The sequence below is a fragment of the Moschus berezovskii genome, chromosome 7, assembly GCF_049115385.1.
Source record: "Moschus berezovskii isolate FMDL1 chromosome 7, NW_MosBer_1.0, whole genome shotgun sequence".
Taxonomy (NCBI): Eukaryota; Metazoa; Chordata; class Mammalia; order Artiodactyla; family Moschidae; genus Moschus; species Moschus berezovskii.
This window is the reverse complement of record NC_142466.1, coordinates 55,587,459-55,606,385: the sequence shown is the minus strand read 5'-3', so window position 1 is coordinate 55,606,385 and position 18,927 is coordinate 55,587,459. Positions and strand designations below refer to the sequence as shown.

Sequence of the window (18,927 nt, the reverse complement as noted above, 5' to 3'; positions counted from 1 at the left end):
ATCTATCCTGGAGACGGTTTTCTGTGCACTTTAGAAAAAGCTGAAATTCATTGTTTTGGGGTGCAATGTCCTATAGATATCAATTAGGTCTAACTGGTCTATTGTATCATTTAAAGTTTGTGTTTCCTTGCTAATATTCTGTTTAGTTGATCTATCCATAGGTGTGAGTAGGGTACTAAAGTCTCCTACTATTATTGTGTTACTGTTAATTTCCGCTTTCATACTTGTTAGCATTTGCCTTACATATTGCAGTGCTCCTATGTTGGGTGCATATATATTTATAATCGTTATATCTACTTCTTGGGTTGATCCTTTGATCATTATGTAGTGTCCTTCTTTGTCTCTTTTCACAGCCTTTGTTTTAAAGTCTATTTTATCTGATATGAGTATTGCTACTCCTGCTTTCTTTTGGTCTCCATTTGCTTGAAATATCTTTTTCCAGCCCTTCACTTTCAGTCTGGATGTGTCCTTTGTTTTGAGGTGGGTCTCTTGTGGACAGCATATACAGGGGTCCATTCAGCCAGTCTTTGTCTTTTGGTTGGGGCACTCAATCCATTTACATTTAAGGTAATTATTGATAGGTATGATCCCATTGCCATTTACTTTGTTGTTTTGAGTTTGAGTTTATAAACCTTTTCTGTGTTTCCTGTCTAGAGAAGATCCTTTAGCATTTGTTGAAGAGCTGGTTTGGTGTTGCTAAATTCTCTCAGCTTTTGCTTGTCTGTAAATCTTTTGATTTCTCCTTCATATTTGAATGAGATCCTTGCTGGGTTCAGTAATCTGAGTTGTACGTTTTTCTCTTTCATCACTTTGAGTATGTCCTGCCATTCCCTTCTGGCCTGAAGAGTTTCTACTGAAAGATCAGCTGTTATTCGTATGGGAATCCCCTTGTATATTATTTTTTGTTTTTCCCTTGCTGCTTTTAATATTTGTTCTTTGTGTTTGATCTTCATTAATTTGATTAATATGTATCTTGGGGTGTTTTGCCTTAGGTTTATCCTGTTTGGGACTCTCTGGGTTTCTTGGACTTGGTGGCTCTTTCCTTCCCCATTTTAGGGAAGTTTTCAACTATTATCTCCTCAAGTATTCTCTCATGGCCTTTCTTTTTGTCTTCTTCTTCTGGGACTCCTATGATTTGAATGTTGGGGCGTTTAACATTGTCCCAGAGGTCTCTAATATTGTCCTCATTTCTTTTCATTCTTTTTTCTTTTTTCCTCTCTGCTTCATTTATTTCCACCATTCCATCTTCCACCTCACTTATCCTATCTTATGCCTTAGTTATTCTACTGTTGGTTCCCTCCAGAGTGTTTTTGATCTCAGTTATTGCATTATTCATTATTGATTGACTCTTTTTTATTTCTTCTAGGTCCCTGTTAAACATTTCTTTCATCTTCTCAACTCTTGTCTCCAGACTATTTATCTGTTACTGCATTTTGTTTTCAAGATTTTGTATCATTTTTACTATCATAATTCTGAATTCTTTTTCATGTAGACTCCCTATTTCCTCCTCTTTTTTGGTTTGGTGGGCATTTATCATGTTCCTTTACCTGCTGAGTATTTCTCTGCCTTTTCATCTTGTTTAGATTGCTGTGTTTGGGGTGGCCTTTCTGTTATCTGGAAGTTTGTGATTCCTCTTTATTGTGGAGGTTCCTCCCTGTGGGTGGGGTTGGACGAGTGGCTTGTCAAGGTTTCCTGGTTAGGGTATTTCCCATTTCTATAAGATAAATCACTCAGGCTATAAAGAGAGTGGGCCAATCACAGGAAACACATTTGGTACAAATGTTGTTGTTTACTCGCTAAGTTGTGTCTGACACTTTGTGATCCCCATGGACTGTAGCCCTCCAGGCTTCCCTATCCATGGGGTTCTCAGGCAAGAATACTGGAGTGGGTTGCCATTTCCTTCTCCAGAGGATCTTCCCAGATCAGGGATCAAACCCACACCTCCTGTATTGGCAGGTGGATCCTTTACCACTGAGCCCGGGAAGCCCTGTACCACTAAAGTAGTTGGAAGATAAAATCATAGCTTAAGTGCTCTTTTGGAGATAAGTCTATATAGTCAAAGCTATTGTTTTTCCAGTAGTCATGGACGGATGTGAGAATTGGACTATAAAGAAGGCTGAGTGCCAAAGAATTGATGCTTTTAAACTGTGGTGCTGGAGAAGACTCTTGAGAGTCCCTTGGACTGCAAGGAGATCAAACCAGTAAATCCTAAAGGAAATCAACCCTGAATATACATTGGAAGGACTGATGCTGAAGCTGCAATATTTTGGAGCTGATGTGAAGTGATGTGATCACCTGATGTGAATCACTGACTCACTGGAAAAGATGCTGATGCTCAGAAAGATTGAAGGCAGGAGGAGAAGGCAACGACAGAGGATGAGATGGTTGGATGCCATCACCAACTCAATGGACATGAGTTAGAGTAAACTCTGGGAGATGATGAGGAACAGGGAGGTCTAGTGTGGTTCAGTCCATGGGATCACAAAGAGTTAGACATGACTGAGAGATTGAATAACAACTTCCTTAAGCATGCTGGCAGAGTTATTCCTCCCTAAATCTTCTCTCACCTCCCACTAGTTTATCTCTATCATGCTCTCTAATTACTTCCTTTACAGAGGCATCACTGTCATGCTTACCTCTCTGTGCACTTGTTTATGCTCTCTCTTCGCCATGGGCCATAAACCCAGTAAGCATCAATACTCTGTGTATCATTTTCACCTCCAGATCCTATTCTTGCACATAATAAATGCAATAAATATTTGCTGAAGAAGTAAATGAATGATGGCAGCGTCTAGCTCTCAAAGTTTCCATCTTTCAGCTCCATGTTCTCTATTTACCTTCTCTTGCCCATCTCATCCTCAAAAAAAGAGAAAGACCTCTCTGTATCTCAAGACAGGTTCTTAGCATTTGAGACTAGTTAATAGCATCAAGTAAAAGGGAAGAAGTTGACTCTGACTTACTGGTGGCTCAGTTCTCTTATTTCACATGACTTGAAGCACCATTCTTTGGCCAGCTTTTCTTGTTGGGATGCTTCTTCCAAAAACACTATCTTTTTTAAAAAAAAGAAAGAAAAGAATCATAAATTAATGAACCATGGCCATTTGTTGTTATTAAATATCTAAATTTTTCAAGGGACTATATCATAGCTGAACCAATTTTAAAGGGTATTTGACACCAAATGGGATACAGATTAGGGGTAAAGACAGAGATTTGTCTTTGCTTGTCCAAAGAAATAACCTGCACATGAAATTTCTCCTTTTCTGCCATTCTATAGATATAAGTAAGATTTCAAAAATTCTAATTTGAAGATACAGGGTATTACAAATGGATAATTGATGTCTATTTACACCCCCTCCCCACACACACACAAAATGATTAAGGGAAACAATTGTTTATAGAAAGCACTTCAGTGTTGATGAATGAGAGATTTTTGTTAGGCTATTATAGGAAGCCCAAGCCCAGAGCACAACAGGAGTACATCGTAGGGCAGTTTATTAACACTGAATATAACTGCATGTGGTAACTGCCTGACAATGGAGTCTTAGCATGAACTATGTTGATGTTCTAATGCTAGATATCCATTGTAAAGAGGTCTGCCATATCTTCTTAGAATAATCTCTCACATGGGGCTTGTGATTCCATGCTCAATAGGTGAGAAACCTTGGATGGGTATCAATCCCTCTTGGTCTGGTTTTCCCATCTGCAAACTGAGGCTAACATCAGTACATACTTCACAAAGTGGCTGTGAAGATCAAATATTCTTAATTTTAATTAATAAGTTAGCACATCCCTGGAACATGTTAAATGCTAGATACATTATTTTCTATTGTTTATTCTTTTTAAGTACAGTGTGATTGCTTTCTCTACAAAAGTGGATTGTAAAGCAAGAAAGGACAAGGAAAAATGAAATATATGTGAACAAAATAACCTGTTTTATGCAATAAACATTATTTTCAAATATTTTCAATTAGTGAAAATAAATGTTTCATGAAACACGAAACATTGAAAATACTTATAGAAAATGTATCTAAACAATTAGAAGCAAGACAATATTGTGCAGGAAAGTTTGTGGAATAAAAAATAAATACTGACTTCTATATTCTTTGATAATATCTTTTTATAAAAAATAGGGATTTTTTCAAAAATATTTTTGAATCAATAAATCAAAGCAGATATAAAGTTAATTAAAAAATCACAAAAACAGAACTTGTTAATATATCCCAGAGCTGATCTACCATTTACCATCACCACAAAAAAAAGGGATGGAGGGAGGAAAAAAATATTTGTAAAGTACTACATTCATACATTTGAAAGTTTTCAGTTTCAGGAAAATATAAATGATGAAAATTTGTTCTGGAGATATAGGAAAACTGAAAGAGCCAGTAATTCTGTGAGAAACTAAGGAAGATTTACTAACCATTTAGGAAAGCTCATAGTTTAGAACCATGCTGTCTAATAGAAATAAAATGCCTATCACAAATGCAAGCCACATTTATAATTTTAAGTTTTCTAATACCCACACTAAAATCATTAAAGTATAAAACAGTAAAATTAATTTTAATGACATGTTTTATTTATCAACATAGATGGCCATGGTAAAAGATTATCATGTCAATATAAAATCAACATAAAAGTTTTTAATTTTACTTTTTTTCGTAGTCTTTAAAATCCAAGGTACGTTTTATATTTAAAATATATTTCAATCTGATTGATAAATTTTCACTAGAAATACTTCATCTATATATCTTAACTTTACATAATCTACAAAACATAGACTCACATAACCAGGTTGTCCTTAAAAGACTGCAACACTGAAGATAAGTATCAATTTTTAATGAGAAATTAAATTTAAAATAAAGATAAAAGTTTAAAGTTCGGTTTCTCAGTCATATTAACCACATTCCAGGTGCTTATTATACCATGTTAGATAGCACACATTCAGAGAATTTTATGACAAAGTTCTTTCCAGCTTACAAAGAACATATAATATATGTGCTAAGAGTTCCAGAGCATGGAAAACAATGGACATCTCTTTATTTCTACAAAGTTACCACAATCCTCATACTAAAACCTGACAATACACACACATATACATAAAAACAGATACACAGAGAATGAAAATTATCATAACCCAATGCCTCTGTAATATAATTATTAAACAAATAATAATAATACAGATGTAAGGGGCTTCCCTGGTGGAGAATACACACAGAAGAACTACACAAAAAAGGTCTTAATGACCCAGATAACCACGATGGTGTGGTCACTCAGCTAGAGCCAGACATCCTGGAGTGTGAAGTCAAGTAGGCTATAGGAACCATTACTACAGACAAAGCTAGTGGAGGTGATAGCATTCCAGCTGGGCTATTTAAAATCCTAAAAAATGATATCGTTGTAGTGCTACACTCAGTATGTCAGCAAATTCGGAAAACCCAGCAGTGGCCACAGGACTGGAAAAGGTCAGTTTTCATTCCAATTTAAAGAAGGGCAATACCAAAGAATGTTCAAACTACCGCATAATTGTGTTCATTTCATATGCTAGCAAGGTAATGTTCAAAATCTTTCAAGCTAGGCTTCAGCAGTACTTGAATCGAGAACTTCCAGATGTATAAGCTGGATTTAGAAAAGGCAAAGGAACCAGAGATCAAATTTCCAAAAGTCATTAGATCATAGAGAAAGTAAGAATTCTAGAAAAGCATCTACTTCTACTTCATTGACTATGCAAAAGTCTTTGACTGTGTGCATTACAACAAACTGGAAATTTCTTAAAGAGTTCAGAATACCAGACCACTTTACCTGTCTCCTGAGAAACCTGTATGCAGTTCAAGAAGTAACAGTTAGAACTGGATATGGACAATGGACTGGTTCCAAATTGGGAAAGGAGTACATCAAGGCTGTATATTGTCACCCTGCTTATTTAACTTATATGTAGAGTACATCAGGCAAAGTGCTCAGCTGGATGAATTACAAACTGGAATCAAGATTACGGGGAGAAATATCAACAACCTCAAATACATAGATGATACCACTCTAATGGCAGAAAGCAAAGAGGAACTGAAGAGCCTCTTAATGAAGGTGAAAGAGTAGAGTAATAAAAGAGCTGGCTTAAAACTCAACATTCAAAAAACTAAGATTACAGTATCCGGGTCCCATCACCTCATGCAAATAGAAAGGGAAAATAGGGGAAAATGTGGAAACAGTGATAGATTTTATTTTCTTGGGCTGCAAAATCACTGCAGATGGTTACTGCAGCCATGAAATTAAAAGATGCTTACTCCTTGGAAGAAAAGCTATGACAAACCTAGACAACATATTAAAAAGCAGAGACATCACTTTGCTGACAAAGGTCCACATAGTTAAAGCTATGGTTTTTTCCAGTGGTCATGTACAGATGTGAGAGTTGGACCATAAAGATGGCTGAGTGCCAAAGAATTGATGCTTTAAAATTGTGGTGCTAGAGAAGACTCTTGAGAGTCCCTTGGACAGCAAGGAGATCAAACCAGTTAATCCTAAAGGAAATGAATCCTGATTATTCATTGGAAGGACTGAAGTTGAAGCTTCTATACTTTGGCTACCTGATGCAAAGTGCTGATTCATTGGAAAAGACACTGATGCTGAGAAAGATTGAAGGCAGAAGGAGAAGGGGGTGCAGAGGATGAGATGGTTAGATAGCATCATCAATTCAGTGGACATGAATCTGAGCAAACTCCAAGAGACAGTGAAAGACAGGGAAGCCTGGCAAGATACAGTCCATGGGGTCGCAGAGTCAAACATGACAGTAACAGAACAACAACAGATGCAAAAATAATCCCAATGATGTACTGACAATAAAAAGCAAAAATATGTTAAAATAATAACTCAGCATGTGTGCAGTATATAAGCCTCAATTACTTCAACCAAGCAAGACACACCTTCAGTGAACTTATAGCTGATGTAAATAGTTATGCAAGGGCCCTACTTCTCAGAGACCATCAGAATAAATCCACCTGCCTTCTTTTCTGTTTCCTTCAGTCAACATGAAAACTTGAATTCACCTACTTCTCAAATACACAGCAGGGATCCTGATCTATACCATTATCTTCATAAAGCTCTGTACTACTACCTTGTTTCTGACCTGCTCCCACCACTCTCCACTCCACTGTGACCTCCTGTTACTGCCCATCCATAAATAGCAAATTCCCCTGTGTCTTCAATATCTCCTCTGAGTTTCTCCTTCCTGATAACTGGGGCTCTTCTCTGAGGACATGGCCTCCCCTACACTTCTCAAATGGCAAGTATTCATATATCAGGGTCAGGCAATGAGTTTCCATACCCACGATGGACATTTCTAAACCGTGTTTCCTGCAGCTTTTTGTAAACCTACAAAGTTCCTTTAAGACCTACTCCTTTCGGCTTTTAAAGCATTCTTCCTCTCCTTGTTCTTCTGCTTTACCAGCCCCTCTCTGTTTCCATCTGTTAATGCCTGCCCCACACTCTTTCTGTCTGCTGCAAGCCTTTCCTTCACTCCTTATCATATCAACATGGACAATCCTTTCGAGATCATAGGACTTATTTCCATGAACTCATTTTCAGTGATCTGTTTATGAACACATGAAGTTTATGAACTTCACATCATGGCTACAGCTCAGGCATTTTCATAACCTATAAATGCCCTACCTCTAAAACCACAGAATCACACAACTGACCGCCATTTCCTTTTTTTCCTGTCTGCCATTTCAGCTATTCCAAACAAACATCCACCTTAAAAGCCTTCCCTTTCCTTTCTCCTCTCTACTTTCTCCCAGTCCATCAACCGTCTTCTTTTGCCATTTTCCTTGTCCAATTTGGATTATACCAGCCATTATTTTATATTTCCTATATCTTTTAGTTGACACACATATAGTAAATTTTTAACCCTGACTACAACCAGCCCTACTTCTCTGGGCTGCACCTGAGGAGTCAAGCAGCACTGGGGCAAGCACACCACACAGCAGATGGAATATCCATAGTTATCAAGCTTAAAGGTGCTCCAACCAATGTCTGCACCTTGCTCCCTATGACATTTCTCTAGCCCTGTCTTTACTGCCAATAAAACTGACTGAAGGCCTAAATGCTTATCCACTGATAGATTATTAGAAGTATTTTTTGGTAATAGATTAACACACAGTTGTTTAATCAAATAACTCAAAAGGAGTTCAAAGAATTGAGGGCTATTGGTACAGCAAAACCTCTCCCATTCCCATCTTCATGATTTATGTGAAAACGTTGCTTAGCACTTACATCTATAAAAATGAAAAAAATAAGAAAAACATTGATACTGTTTCTGTTTAATTCTACCAACAAGTAACACTCATTCATGGATACATTATGTAGTTGGAAGAAAAAAACAGCTTTTTGTACTTTTACATTTAACAAATTACTTTTCAAAATGTGTGATATACTTTTAAAATTTTCCTTATGGTCCCTAGAAATTTAAAATATTTAAATTTATGGACAGAAATTTTATTGCAATGGTTGATCAATAAAAGACTTAAAAGTGTAAAACTATACTGTATTAGCACAAACTGTAAGGAAAGGAGAATAGAATTAGTAATTCTAGAAGAAAAAGGGTCTAAATAGCATTTCAGATTATTAATAAGGAGCTAATTCATGATTTTTAGAGAAAGAGATTAAGGTAGATATCAAATCACTATGTTTTGATTCCATCAGACATATTTTAAAAAGTAATAGCATAGGTTAATTTTAACATGTATATATCTATAACTTTCTAAAAATTATAAGCTTTATATGTTTCAAAATTTAATAAAAACTATATGTCTCAACTTTTAAAAATGCAAAATCATATAGGTTTTTTTCAAAATTCTTTTGGGGGCATATTAGTGAAAAAAACCATGAAGAGTATTTCTCTAGTCAACTCATGTTCCAGCCCTCCATCATGATAATTTAAAATCTCCCTCTCTTCAAACCTCTTACTTGCCTTACCCCAAAATATATTTATCAAACATTTGCAATAGTTTAAAATGCAAATAATTTCAAAGTCAGTCAAATAAGGGATTGGTTAAATATGACTAAACTGCAGCAGTTAAAAGTATCAGTGAAGATATACTTGTTGAATTAGTCTCAATACAATCATAAGTTGTTTTTTTTTAATGCAAGTTACTAGGTAACATATGATAACAATTTTTTGATAAGAATAGTGTGTGTGTGTAAGTGAGTGCTATGATGAAAAATAAAGCAAAGTAAGTGGATAAAGTATGATGTGTGATGAGATGTTCTCTGAAATATGATGTTTGAGCACAGATTTGAATGCAGGGAGTAAAGCACTTATATGTTCTTAGAAGAACATTCCAAGCAGAAGGAACAGCCAGTACAAGGACCCTGATATGTATATTCAAGTTAAATTTAAATTAGATGCTTGCCCTGTTTGGAAACACCAGGAAGACAAGTAAGAATACAGTACAAAGACTAGAATAAAGAGTGGTAAAAAAAAAAAATCAGATAGAGGAGGTAGTAAGGGGCTTTGCAGGTCATGGCCTTGAGATTTGCTTTTAGGAAACCTCTAAAAATATTTTGGAAAATGAATGTGGAAAACTTATGAAATATCATTGATATTGCCTATGTGGGGCAGTGGCCCTCTTGTCCTGATGTTACCTGGGCTTATGTGGCCATTCACATCATTGACTCAGATCATTCACCAAGAGTGCCTATTAAGGCCCATGGCCTTCCTCTTCATAGGCCTCAGTCTAGGTGGGCTATCAAGCAGATACATAAGTCATTAAAACCCAAGTTTCATAAAATCATAGCTGGTGCCACTTGGGCAGGAACCTTCTCATCCGACCCCTTGTTTTCCAAATGAGAATACTGAATCCTTTTTGTTACGCAAACAACTCCAAGTGCACTCTTACTGGAAACAGGGACTATTTAGGATGAATAATAATGAGAATGTCAGAAATACTAAAGCCAAAAGCAAATGAGTAATGACTGTCAGCTAATGAAAAGAATCTGTGCAAGATAGAGGCTTCAAACACCAGATGGCAAATGTGGGCAAGAGGCTTGTTGCTATGGAACAGAGTAAACTCCTCTTTGGGCCATTGTGAAATAGCTTAGCCATCTAACAAAATAAGGTAATGTATATTGCATCACAAAATCCACTCTTAGGCATGTTAATGGGAGACAAAAAGCAGATAAAAATGTGAGATCTCAAAGATTTCTGAAGCTTTTGGACAGAGATGAAAATTGCCATATTAGTTCAATTCACATCAAAATGATTAATGGAAAAGAAAGATGAAGTGACATTGCCTTTAAGAAAAAATGTCAGCCTATAAAGGTAGGAACAAGGGAATTTGTGTTATGAATCACCAAAGGATAGCACGAAGGACTTAGGTCTTCAGGTACAATATTCTCATTTTACACATGGGGTCGCAAAGAGTCAGACACGACTGAGCGACTGAACTGAACTGAACTGAAACAGACCAGGATATGTGACTTGTTCAGAGTCACCAGACAAGGCAGGAGTATCTCCTGGACTTGACCCATCTTTCCTGAGATTCTTCCAGACCTCTACGACTGCTTGTAGGGTACGGAGTTAGAGAAGGCGAGGTTCAGAATAAGAATGAGACCGGCACTTTAAGGAATAGATCACCTTTAATGAGGCGTGAAGGGGCAGCAGTCAGATTAGTGAGCTGCAGCACTTATCTAAGAAAAGAGTAAGTATATATAGGCATATATATGGAAAGCTACTGTCTTAAGGGGGCCTGTTCTCCTCCAAGGCTGTTCAGAGTAGTTATCTCTTATATGGCTGGAGCAAGGAATTTTAGAGATCGGCCAGAGGCTGGACCGGCTGGGAGCTGGGCATAATCAACCTAATGCCCATTATTTTTTCTTCGGGTGAGAGAGTTTTTTGTTTTGCATAGAATGGTGGGGAGGGTCTGGAGGGGAGTTTTAACTCCAGGCTATTTTGAGCCATGTAACTTGCCTTCACTGCTTCTCTAATATAGTATAAACCAGGAGTCAGCACACTTTTTATAATAGGTCAAACAGTAAATATTTTAGACTTTGTGGACTGTATTGTTTCTGTTTTAACTAGTTAACCCCATCACTGTAGAGCCAAATCAGCCATAGACAAGATATACACAAACAGGTATGGCTTTGTTTCTATAAAACTTCACTTACAGAAAATGAAATTTACATTTTACATAATTTTCACTTGTTATAAACTATTCTTTTTAAAACCATTTAAAAATGTAAAATGGGCAGACAATCTAAATAGAAATTTCTCCAAAGACATATAAATGTACAATAGGCACATGAAAAGATGCTCAACATCACTAATTATTCAGTTCAGTTCACTTCAGTCGCTCAGTCGTGTCTGACTCTGTGACCTCATGAATCACAGCACGCCAGGCCTCCCTGTCCATCACCAACTCCCGGAGTTCACTCAAACTCATGTCCATCGAGTAGGTGATGCCATCCAGCCATCTCACTCTCTGTCGTCCCCTTCTCCTCCTGCCCCCAAAACTCCCCAGCATCAGAGTCTTTTCCAGTGAGTCAACTCGTCGCATGAGGTGGCCAAAGCATTGGAGTTTCAGCTTTAGCATCAGTCCTTCCAATGAACACCCAGGACTGAACTCCTTTAGAATGGACTGGTTGGATCTCCTTGCAGTCCAAGGGACTCTCAAGAGTCTTCTCCAGCGCCACAGTTCAAAAGCGTCAATTCTTCAGCGATCAGCTTTCTTCACAGTCCAACTCTCACATCCATACATGACCACAGGAAAAACCATAGCCTTGCCATTTTACAGGTGAGAAAATTGAGGTACAGAGATATTAAGCTCCTTGCCCAAGATTACATAGCTGGTAGGTGGTAAATGTGAATCACAATCAGGAATTGACTGTGAACCACAGTCAACCTCAAGGTAAGAGCAATTAAATGCTATGCTATATATATATTTAAAACTTTCACACATAAATAAAACAACTCTCCCATTTCCTTTCTTTTTCTTTATAAAATATTTTGTAGTCTTTCTTCTTTCTTCCCTTACCTTATTTTAGCCCAGGCTGGTGGGCCTGCTAGGGCCAGGAATATGGAGGCAGTTGGGGCTCAGGGAATAATCAGGACTGAGAAGGCTAATAGGGTCAAGGCAACTGGAACTGGAGAAGCACAGAGTCAAAAAGTCAGGTTAGGTGGACAGAGATGTGGCAAAAGAGATAGCCATCATGGTGATTACACATGAGGGTAATAAGTAGGTATGTAAATACATTGTACATAATGACAGCCAGGCTTCTCAGAAAAGAGTTTCAAAAATGCAAGAGGAAGAGGCTAAAACAAACTCAAGTAAACAATGCAAATAAACAGAGGAATACAATAAAATGGGAAATACTAGAGATCTCTTTGGGCTTCCAAGGTGGTGCAGTGGTAAAGAATCCACCTGCCAATGCAGGAGATGCGGGTTCAATTCCTGGGTCAGGAAGATCCCTTGGAGTAGGAAATGGCAACCCACTCTAGTATTCTTGCCTGGGAAATTCCAGGACAAAGGGGCCTGGCGGGCTATAGCCTATGGCATCACTAAGAGTCGGACATGACTGAGGGCGCGTGCACACACACACATCTCTTTAAGAAAACTGGAGATACCAAGGGAAACTTTCATCCAAAGTTAGGCACAATAAAGGACAAAAATGTCAAGGACCTAATAGAAGCAGAACAGATTAAGAAAACGTGACAAGAATACATGGAATAACTGTACAAAAAAGCTCTTAATGACCCAGGTAACCATGATGGTGTGGTCATTCACCTAGAACCAGACATTCTGGAGTGTGAAGTCAAGTGGCCCTTATGAAGCACTACTGTGAACAAAGCTAGTGGAGGTGATGGAATTCCAGCTGAGCTATTTCAAATCCTAAAAGATGATGCTATGAAAGTGCTGCACTCAATATGCCAGCAAATTTGGAAAACTCAGCAGTGGCCACAGGACTGGAAAAGGTCAGTTTTCATTCCAATCCCAAAGAAAGGCAATGCCAAAGAATGTTCATATTACTGTACAACTGCACTCATTTCACACGCCAGCAAGATTATGCACAAAATCCTTCAAGCTAGGCTTCAGAAGTATCTGAATCAAGAAATTCCAGATGTACAAGCTGGATTTAGAAAAGGTAAAAGAACAAGAGATCAAATTGCCAATATATGCTGGGTCATAAAAAAAAGCAAGGGAATTTAAAAAAAAATCTGCTTCATTGACTATGCTAAAGCCTTTGACTGTGTGGATCACAATAAACTGTGGAATATGTGTAATGTGGTCCAGTGTTCCCATCTCGTATTACCTGCCTCCTGAGATTCCTGTAAACAGGACAAAAAGCAACAGTTAGAACTACACATGGAAAAACAGACTGGTTCAAAATTGGGAAAGGAGCATGTCAAGGCTGTATATAGTCACTCAGCTTATTTAACTTATTTGCAGAATCTATCATGTGAAATGCTGGGTTGGATGAATCACAAGCTGAAATTGAGATTGCAGGAGAAATATCAACAACCTCAGATATGCAGATGATACCACTTTAATGGCAGAAAGTGAAGAGGAACTAAAGAGACTCTTGATGAAGGTGAAAGAGGAGAGTGAAAAAGCTGGCTTAAAACTCAGCATTCAAAAACAAAGATCATGGCATTCAGTCTTAGCAATTCATGGCAAATAGATGGGGAAAATGTGGAAACAGTGACAGACTTTATTTTTTTGGGCTCCAAAATCACTGCAGATGGTAACTGCAGCCATGAAATTAAAAGACACTTGCTCCTTTAAGAAAAGCTATGACAAACATAGACAGTATATTATAAAGCAGAGCTATCACTTTGCCAGCAAAAGGTCCATATAGTCAAAGCTATGGTTTTTCCAGTAGTCATGTATGGATGTGAGAGTTGGACTATAAAGAAAGCTGAGGGCCGACAAAATGATGCTTTTGAACTGTGGTGTTGGAGAAGACTCTTGAGAGTCCCTTGGACTACAAGGAGATCTAACCAGTCAATCCTAAAGATCAGTCCTGGGTGTTCATTGGAAGGACTGGTGCTGAAGCTTCAGCTTCAATACTTTGGCCACCTGATGCGAAGAGCTGACTCACTGGAAAAGACACTGATGCTGGGAAAGATTGAGGGCAAGAGAAGGGGTGACAGAGGATTAGATGCTTGGATGGCATCACTGACTCAGTGGACATGATTTTGAGCAAATTCTAGGAGATAGTGAAGGACAGGGAAAACTGGCATGCTGCAGTACATGGGATTGCAAAGAGTCAGAAACAACTTAGCGACTGAACATAGTGGATTTGACAAATCCTTTGTGATATTGGATTTGAACTGGAGGTATTTGCGTCAACTAGTGATTTTTAAGTAGATCATTAAATAATTACATGTATGCACACACATATGCAGATAGATCTAAGAAGGATATATATACACACAGGTGTATATACACGTGCATAGGTGTATGTACGCACACACACACACACAGGCTCTGCTTATGATATGTTACTTTTCAAAAACATCAAAATCCATATACTATCAAATGTTCACAGTGGTAATCTGTGGAACACCTAAATGACCAAGAAGAAAAATATGTATGTATGTGTTCTGTCAATGTATGTATTTCCCAGCTTTATTTGCTAAAGGGGCCTTTAAACAATGATATCCTATATTAATCAGCACCCCTAATGCTCAGATATTGGTTTCAATATATCATTCTCCACTAGAAAAAAACAGAATGACACTAGAAGTGAAGCAAAGAAAATGCAAGATAAATCTGGAATAAAACTGTGTCAAAAAGTGAAGAAGTGCTAAAGATACAACAAGAGCCTCTTGAAGCTCCTGCTAGCCAAATATAGGCCAATTTGAGCATCAAAATATTGAATTAAAACCCAATGAATAAAACAGAAATCTATGAATCTAAATAAATGAATGAAGACTGGAGTGCTCTTCCCTACAGTAAAATACATATGGAAGGAATGAAGGAATTAGAAAATGAATGTTGGGCAGCCATCACTGTAACAAATGATTCATGTAAAAGTCACAGAGGAATGTTAAAGCTAGTGGGTGAAAATTTGCTGAAGAATAGGATATTTACATAAGTTCAAAGTATCTCCCACAAAATTCACTTTACAGAGAAAAACAGTAACTTTGTGGTGGATAAATCTGTATATACTGCCTTAACCAAGTGAACAAAGTTACCATCAAGAATAATGGAACAAAATCAATGTCATATGCCTCTTGATATAATGCACTGAGAAGAACACTGCATCATTCCTACCAAAAAATGTATAGCATGAGGAAACATCAGAAAAACCCAAATTGAAAGATACTCCTAAAAAAATTAACAAAACTGTTCTGTATTCTTGATGATTATCTGGGACATGAAGGACAAAGAAAGACATAAGACTTGTTCCAGATGGAAATCAACTAAAGAAACATGACAGTTAAAGGCAATTGTGACTCTGGAGTGGTTCCTGAACCAGAAGGAAGAAAAAAAGTATCAAGAATATTATATGGCCAATGGGCAAAGTTTGAATGGATCTGCAGATTATGTAGTAGCTACATCTATGTTAATTTCTTCATCTAGATGGTTGCACATGACTATGTAGGACAACTAAAAAAACCTCTTGATGAAAATGAAAGAGGAGAGTGAAAAAGTTGGCTTGAAGCTCAACGTTCAGAAAACTAAGATCATGGCATCTGGTCCCATCACTTCATGGGAAATAGATGGGGAAAGAGTGGAAACAGTTCAGACTTTATTTTTTTGGGCTCCAAAATCATTGCAGATTTTAATTGCAGCCATGAAATTCAAAGACGCTTACTCCTTGGAAGGAAAGTTATGACCAACCTAGATAGCATATTAAAAAGCAGAGACATTACTTTGCCAACCAAGGTCCATCTAGTCAAGGCTATGGTTTTTCCAGTGGTCATGTATGGATGTGAGAGTTGGACTGTGAAGAAAGCTGAGCGCCGAAGAATTGATGCTTTTGAACTGTGGTGCTGGAGAAGACTCTTGAGAGTCCCTTGGACTGCAAGGAGATCCAACCAGTCCATTCTAAAGGAGATCAGTCCTGGGTGTTCATTGGAAGGACTGATGCTAAAGCTGAAACTCCAATACTTTGGCCACCTCATGCGACGAGTTGACTCACTGGAAAAGACTCTCATGCTGCGAGGGATTGGGGGTAGGAGGAGAAGGGGACGACAGAGGATGAGATGGCTGGATAGCATCACCAACTCGATGGACATGAGTTTGAGAGAACTTCGGGAGTTGGTGATGGACAGGGAGGCCTGGCGTGCTGTGATTCATGGGGTCACAAAGAGTCGGTCACTACTGAGCGACTGAACTGAACTGATACCACATGAACATTGATTTCACTGTTTCTTTCATCTCCCCATGCATTTAGATCTGGAAAAAAAGTTTTAATGTTTTAATGGAAGTTTTTTTTAGATAAGATGACTTTTATTTATTTTTCTGGCTGCTCCACATAGCATTGTATCTTAGTTCCCTGACCAGGAATCAAACTTGCACCCCCAACAGAAGTTTTAAAAGGTCTCAGAATAATCACAATTTTTCACATTAATTTTTAAGATTACTTGCATGATTTCAGCTTTCAGGGTCCTTTTTTCCATCCTGCTTTCTTGTACAAAGTGAAGACTACCTTCTTTTACACTTAGCTTGGGGTACAGAACTAGTCGATCTTAATTGTGGAGGGATGAATTGAATTGAAATGTTTTTACATGAAAATGACCGAAATGTAGAAAGGCCTTGAAATCAAAACATGAGAGTAACTTCTGAATGGAGTTAACTATTTTGTCTGAAGGAGAATTCAAGAAGATTGAAAATAATGGAAAAGTCACCACATAAAAGTGCCATTCTAGAGCAGTATAACTGGCTTCAATAATGAAATAGTCAGCAATAGTGTTTTCAAGCTCATGAACAGAAGAAGCTTCTAACAATCAGAACTGGATATAAATGGAACTCACTGACTCACAACATAGTGAACTCCTCCTAGTTGGAAGTGTTAAGCAGAGGCTGACTGACCATCTGTCAGGGATGCTGTAGCAGAATTTAGTTCCTACACAGGGTGAGAGGGGAGGTTCCATCCAGAGCTCAGATTCTAAACAGCCATGTGGTGACTTTAAATACATCCACAAATTCTTACACATTCCTCTCTTCAAGAGGTGCCTCGAGGTTCACCAAACTTAGTAATGTGCTTGGAATGAAGCATTCATGATGCTATGTGACTTCTCAAACTGATAAAAAGGACAGCTTCCACTGGCTCTTGCACTCTTGGATTATTATAATGGGAGAAGCCCTGAGGATATTAAGAAGCCCTGGGAGAAACTCTCATGGGGGAAACCACAGATTTCTATCCACAACTGTAAGCACCAGCTCACTGTCATGTGAATGAACTTGAACCTTGGAAGTGGATCCCTCAGCTCCAGTCAAGCCAGCAGCCCTGGCCAGCATCTTGACTGAGACTTCATGAGAGATCCTGAGCTTAAACTGCTCCTGCATCCCAGACCTGAAAAAACTGTAAGATAGTAAGTTGGTGTTTTAAGCCCCTAAATTTGGGGGATAATTTGTTATGCAGCAATAGCTAACAAATACAATCTATTTTGATCTAAACAATGAGGGTGTATTAGAGTCTAAAGAAGCCTGCTCACAGAGTTTTGTTTCTTTTCTGTTCCTTTTTTCCTCCCTATCTCTTTTTAATACACTCAAATGACAATTTCAAAAAAATAGTTTCTATCATTGAAGGGTAATACCAATACCAACAGAATACCAATAGTATTCTGTTGTAAAAAAATAGAAAGTAGAGAAGGAATCTAAAAATAATTCCTCCCACTCTGGCTGATTATCAACCCACATTCAAATCTGCTGCGAAAGACTAACACAGACCTCACAAATAGGTCTTAAAGTGCTCTTTAGCAGGAGAGAATTTATTCAACAAATTGATTTCTCTGTCAAAAACGATCAATGAAATAAGGTTGAGCCATTCTATTTCCTTCAACGTGGTACCATCTGCTCACCCAAACTTAAAAGTTCCAGCCCAGATGTCTTCTAAATGGACTCCAGGTTCCAACATCTGACATTGTCCTTGATATCTCATTAGTATTTCTCACAAAGCACTTCAAAGTCAACGTATCCAAAACAAAGTCCATGATCTTATTCTTGAATCAAGTCCCTTTCCAGAATTGTTCTTCTAGAGAATGAGACCACATCAATTTAGGGTGCTATCCAGAAACCTTTGTCACATTGCTCTTACCCCCTGGGAAACCATTAAAACCTCAATGGTTTCCCACTGCTTTTAGAGTCAAGAAAACCATTCAAAACATGGTCTATAGTCGGGTTGGCATCTACCTGCCTCCCAGCCTAATCCCACCTCAGCCAGATCCCACACTCTGTTCCTCCTTCCCCATCTCTCTCTGCTCTACCACACTGGCTAACCACACTAGTCCCATTTCAGACTCTGTAAGCACCCTGCTCTCCCTACCACTGGGCCTTTCCCCCTGCTCTGCATGGAATACCTTTCCTTTCCTCTTGCCGAATTAATCCCAAATGATTTCTTCTATTTCAGTTTAGCTGTTCTTCCTTAAGAAGCCTTTTCCAGTGAGCTCAAATTCTTCTTACAACTCCCCCTCGTACATATCCCCACCCCCAACTAATGATTCTCAAAGCGCTAGGCACCTACTCTTTAGGAAAATACAACATCGTGGTTATTAAAGGCATAAATCCAGAACCAGGCTGCCTGCCTTCAATCTTTCTGGTTGTGTGAATTTGGACAAGTTACTTAAATTCTCTTTGCCTGTGTTCCCATCTATAATGTGGGGATAATAGTTCTGAGTATGTGAAAATTCAGTGCAACAACATAGGTAAAATACTTAGATTGATGACAGACACATCACAGACATTACATAAGTCTGAGCTATTGTTTTACAAC

At 38.1% G+C, this 18,927-nt stretch overlaps 1 protein-coding gene and 1 long non-coding RNA gene across 2 annotated transcripts in view; one reads left to right on the top strand and one right to left on the bottom strand.

Annotated features, from left to right (window-relative positions):
• Window positions 1-18,927, top strand: part of LOC129556740 (uncharacterized) — a 191,684-nt gene that overhangs the window by 125,079 nt on the left and 47,678 nt on the right. The window lies entirely within an intron of this gene.
• GDA (guanine deaminase) overlaps window positions 1-18,927 on the bottom strand; it is a 112,343-nt gene that overhangs the window by 54,341 nt on the left and 39,075 nt on the right. The window contains exon 2 of the mRNA XM_055426880.2: window positions 2,961-3,049. Within this exon, the coding sequence (XP_055282855.2) occupies window positions 2,961-3,049 (89 nt within the window). The remainder of the gene's footprint in view (window positions 1-2,960; window positions 3,050-18,927) is intronic.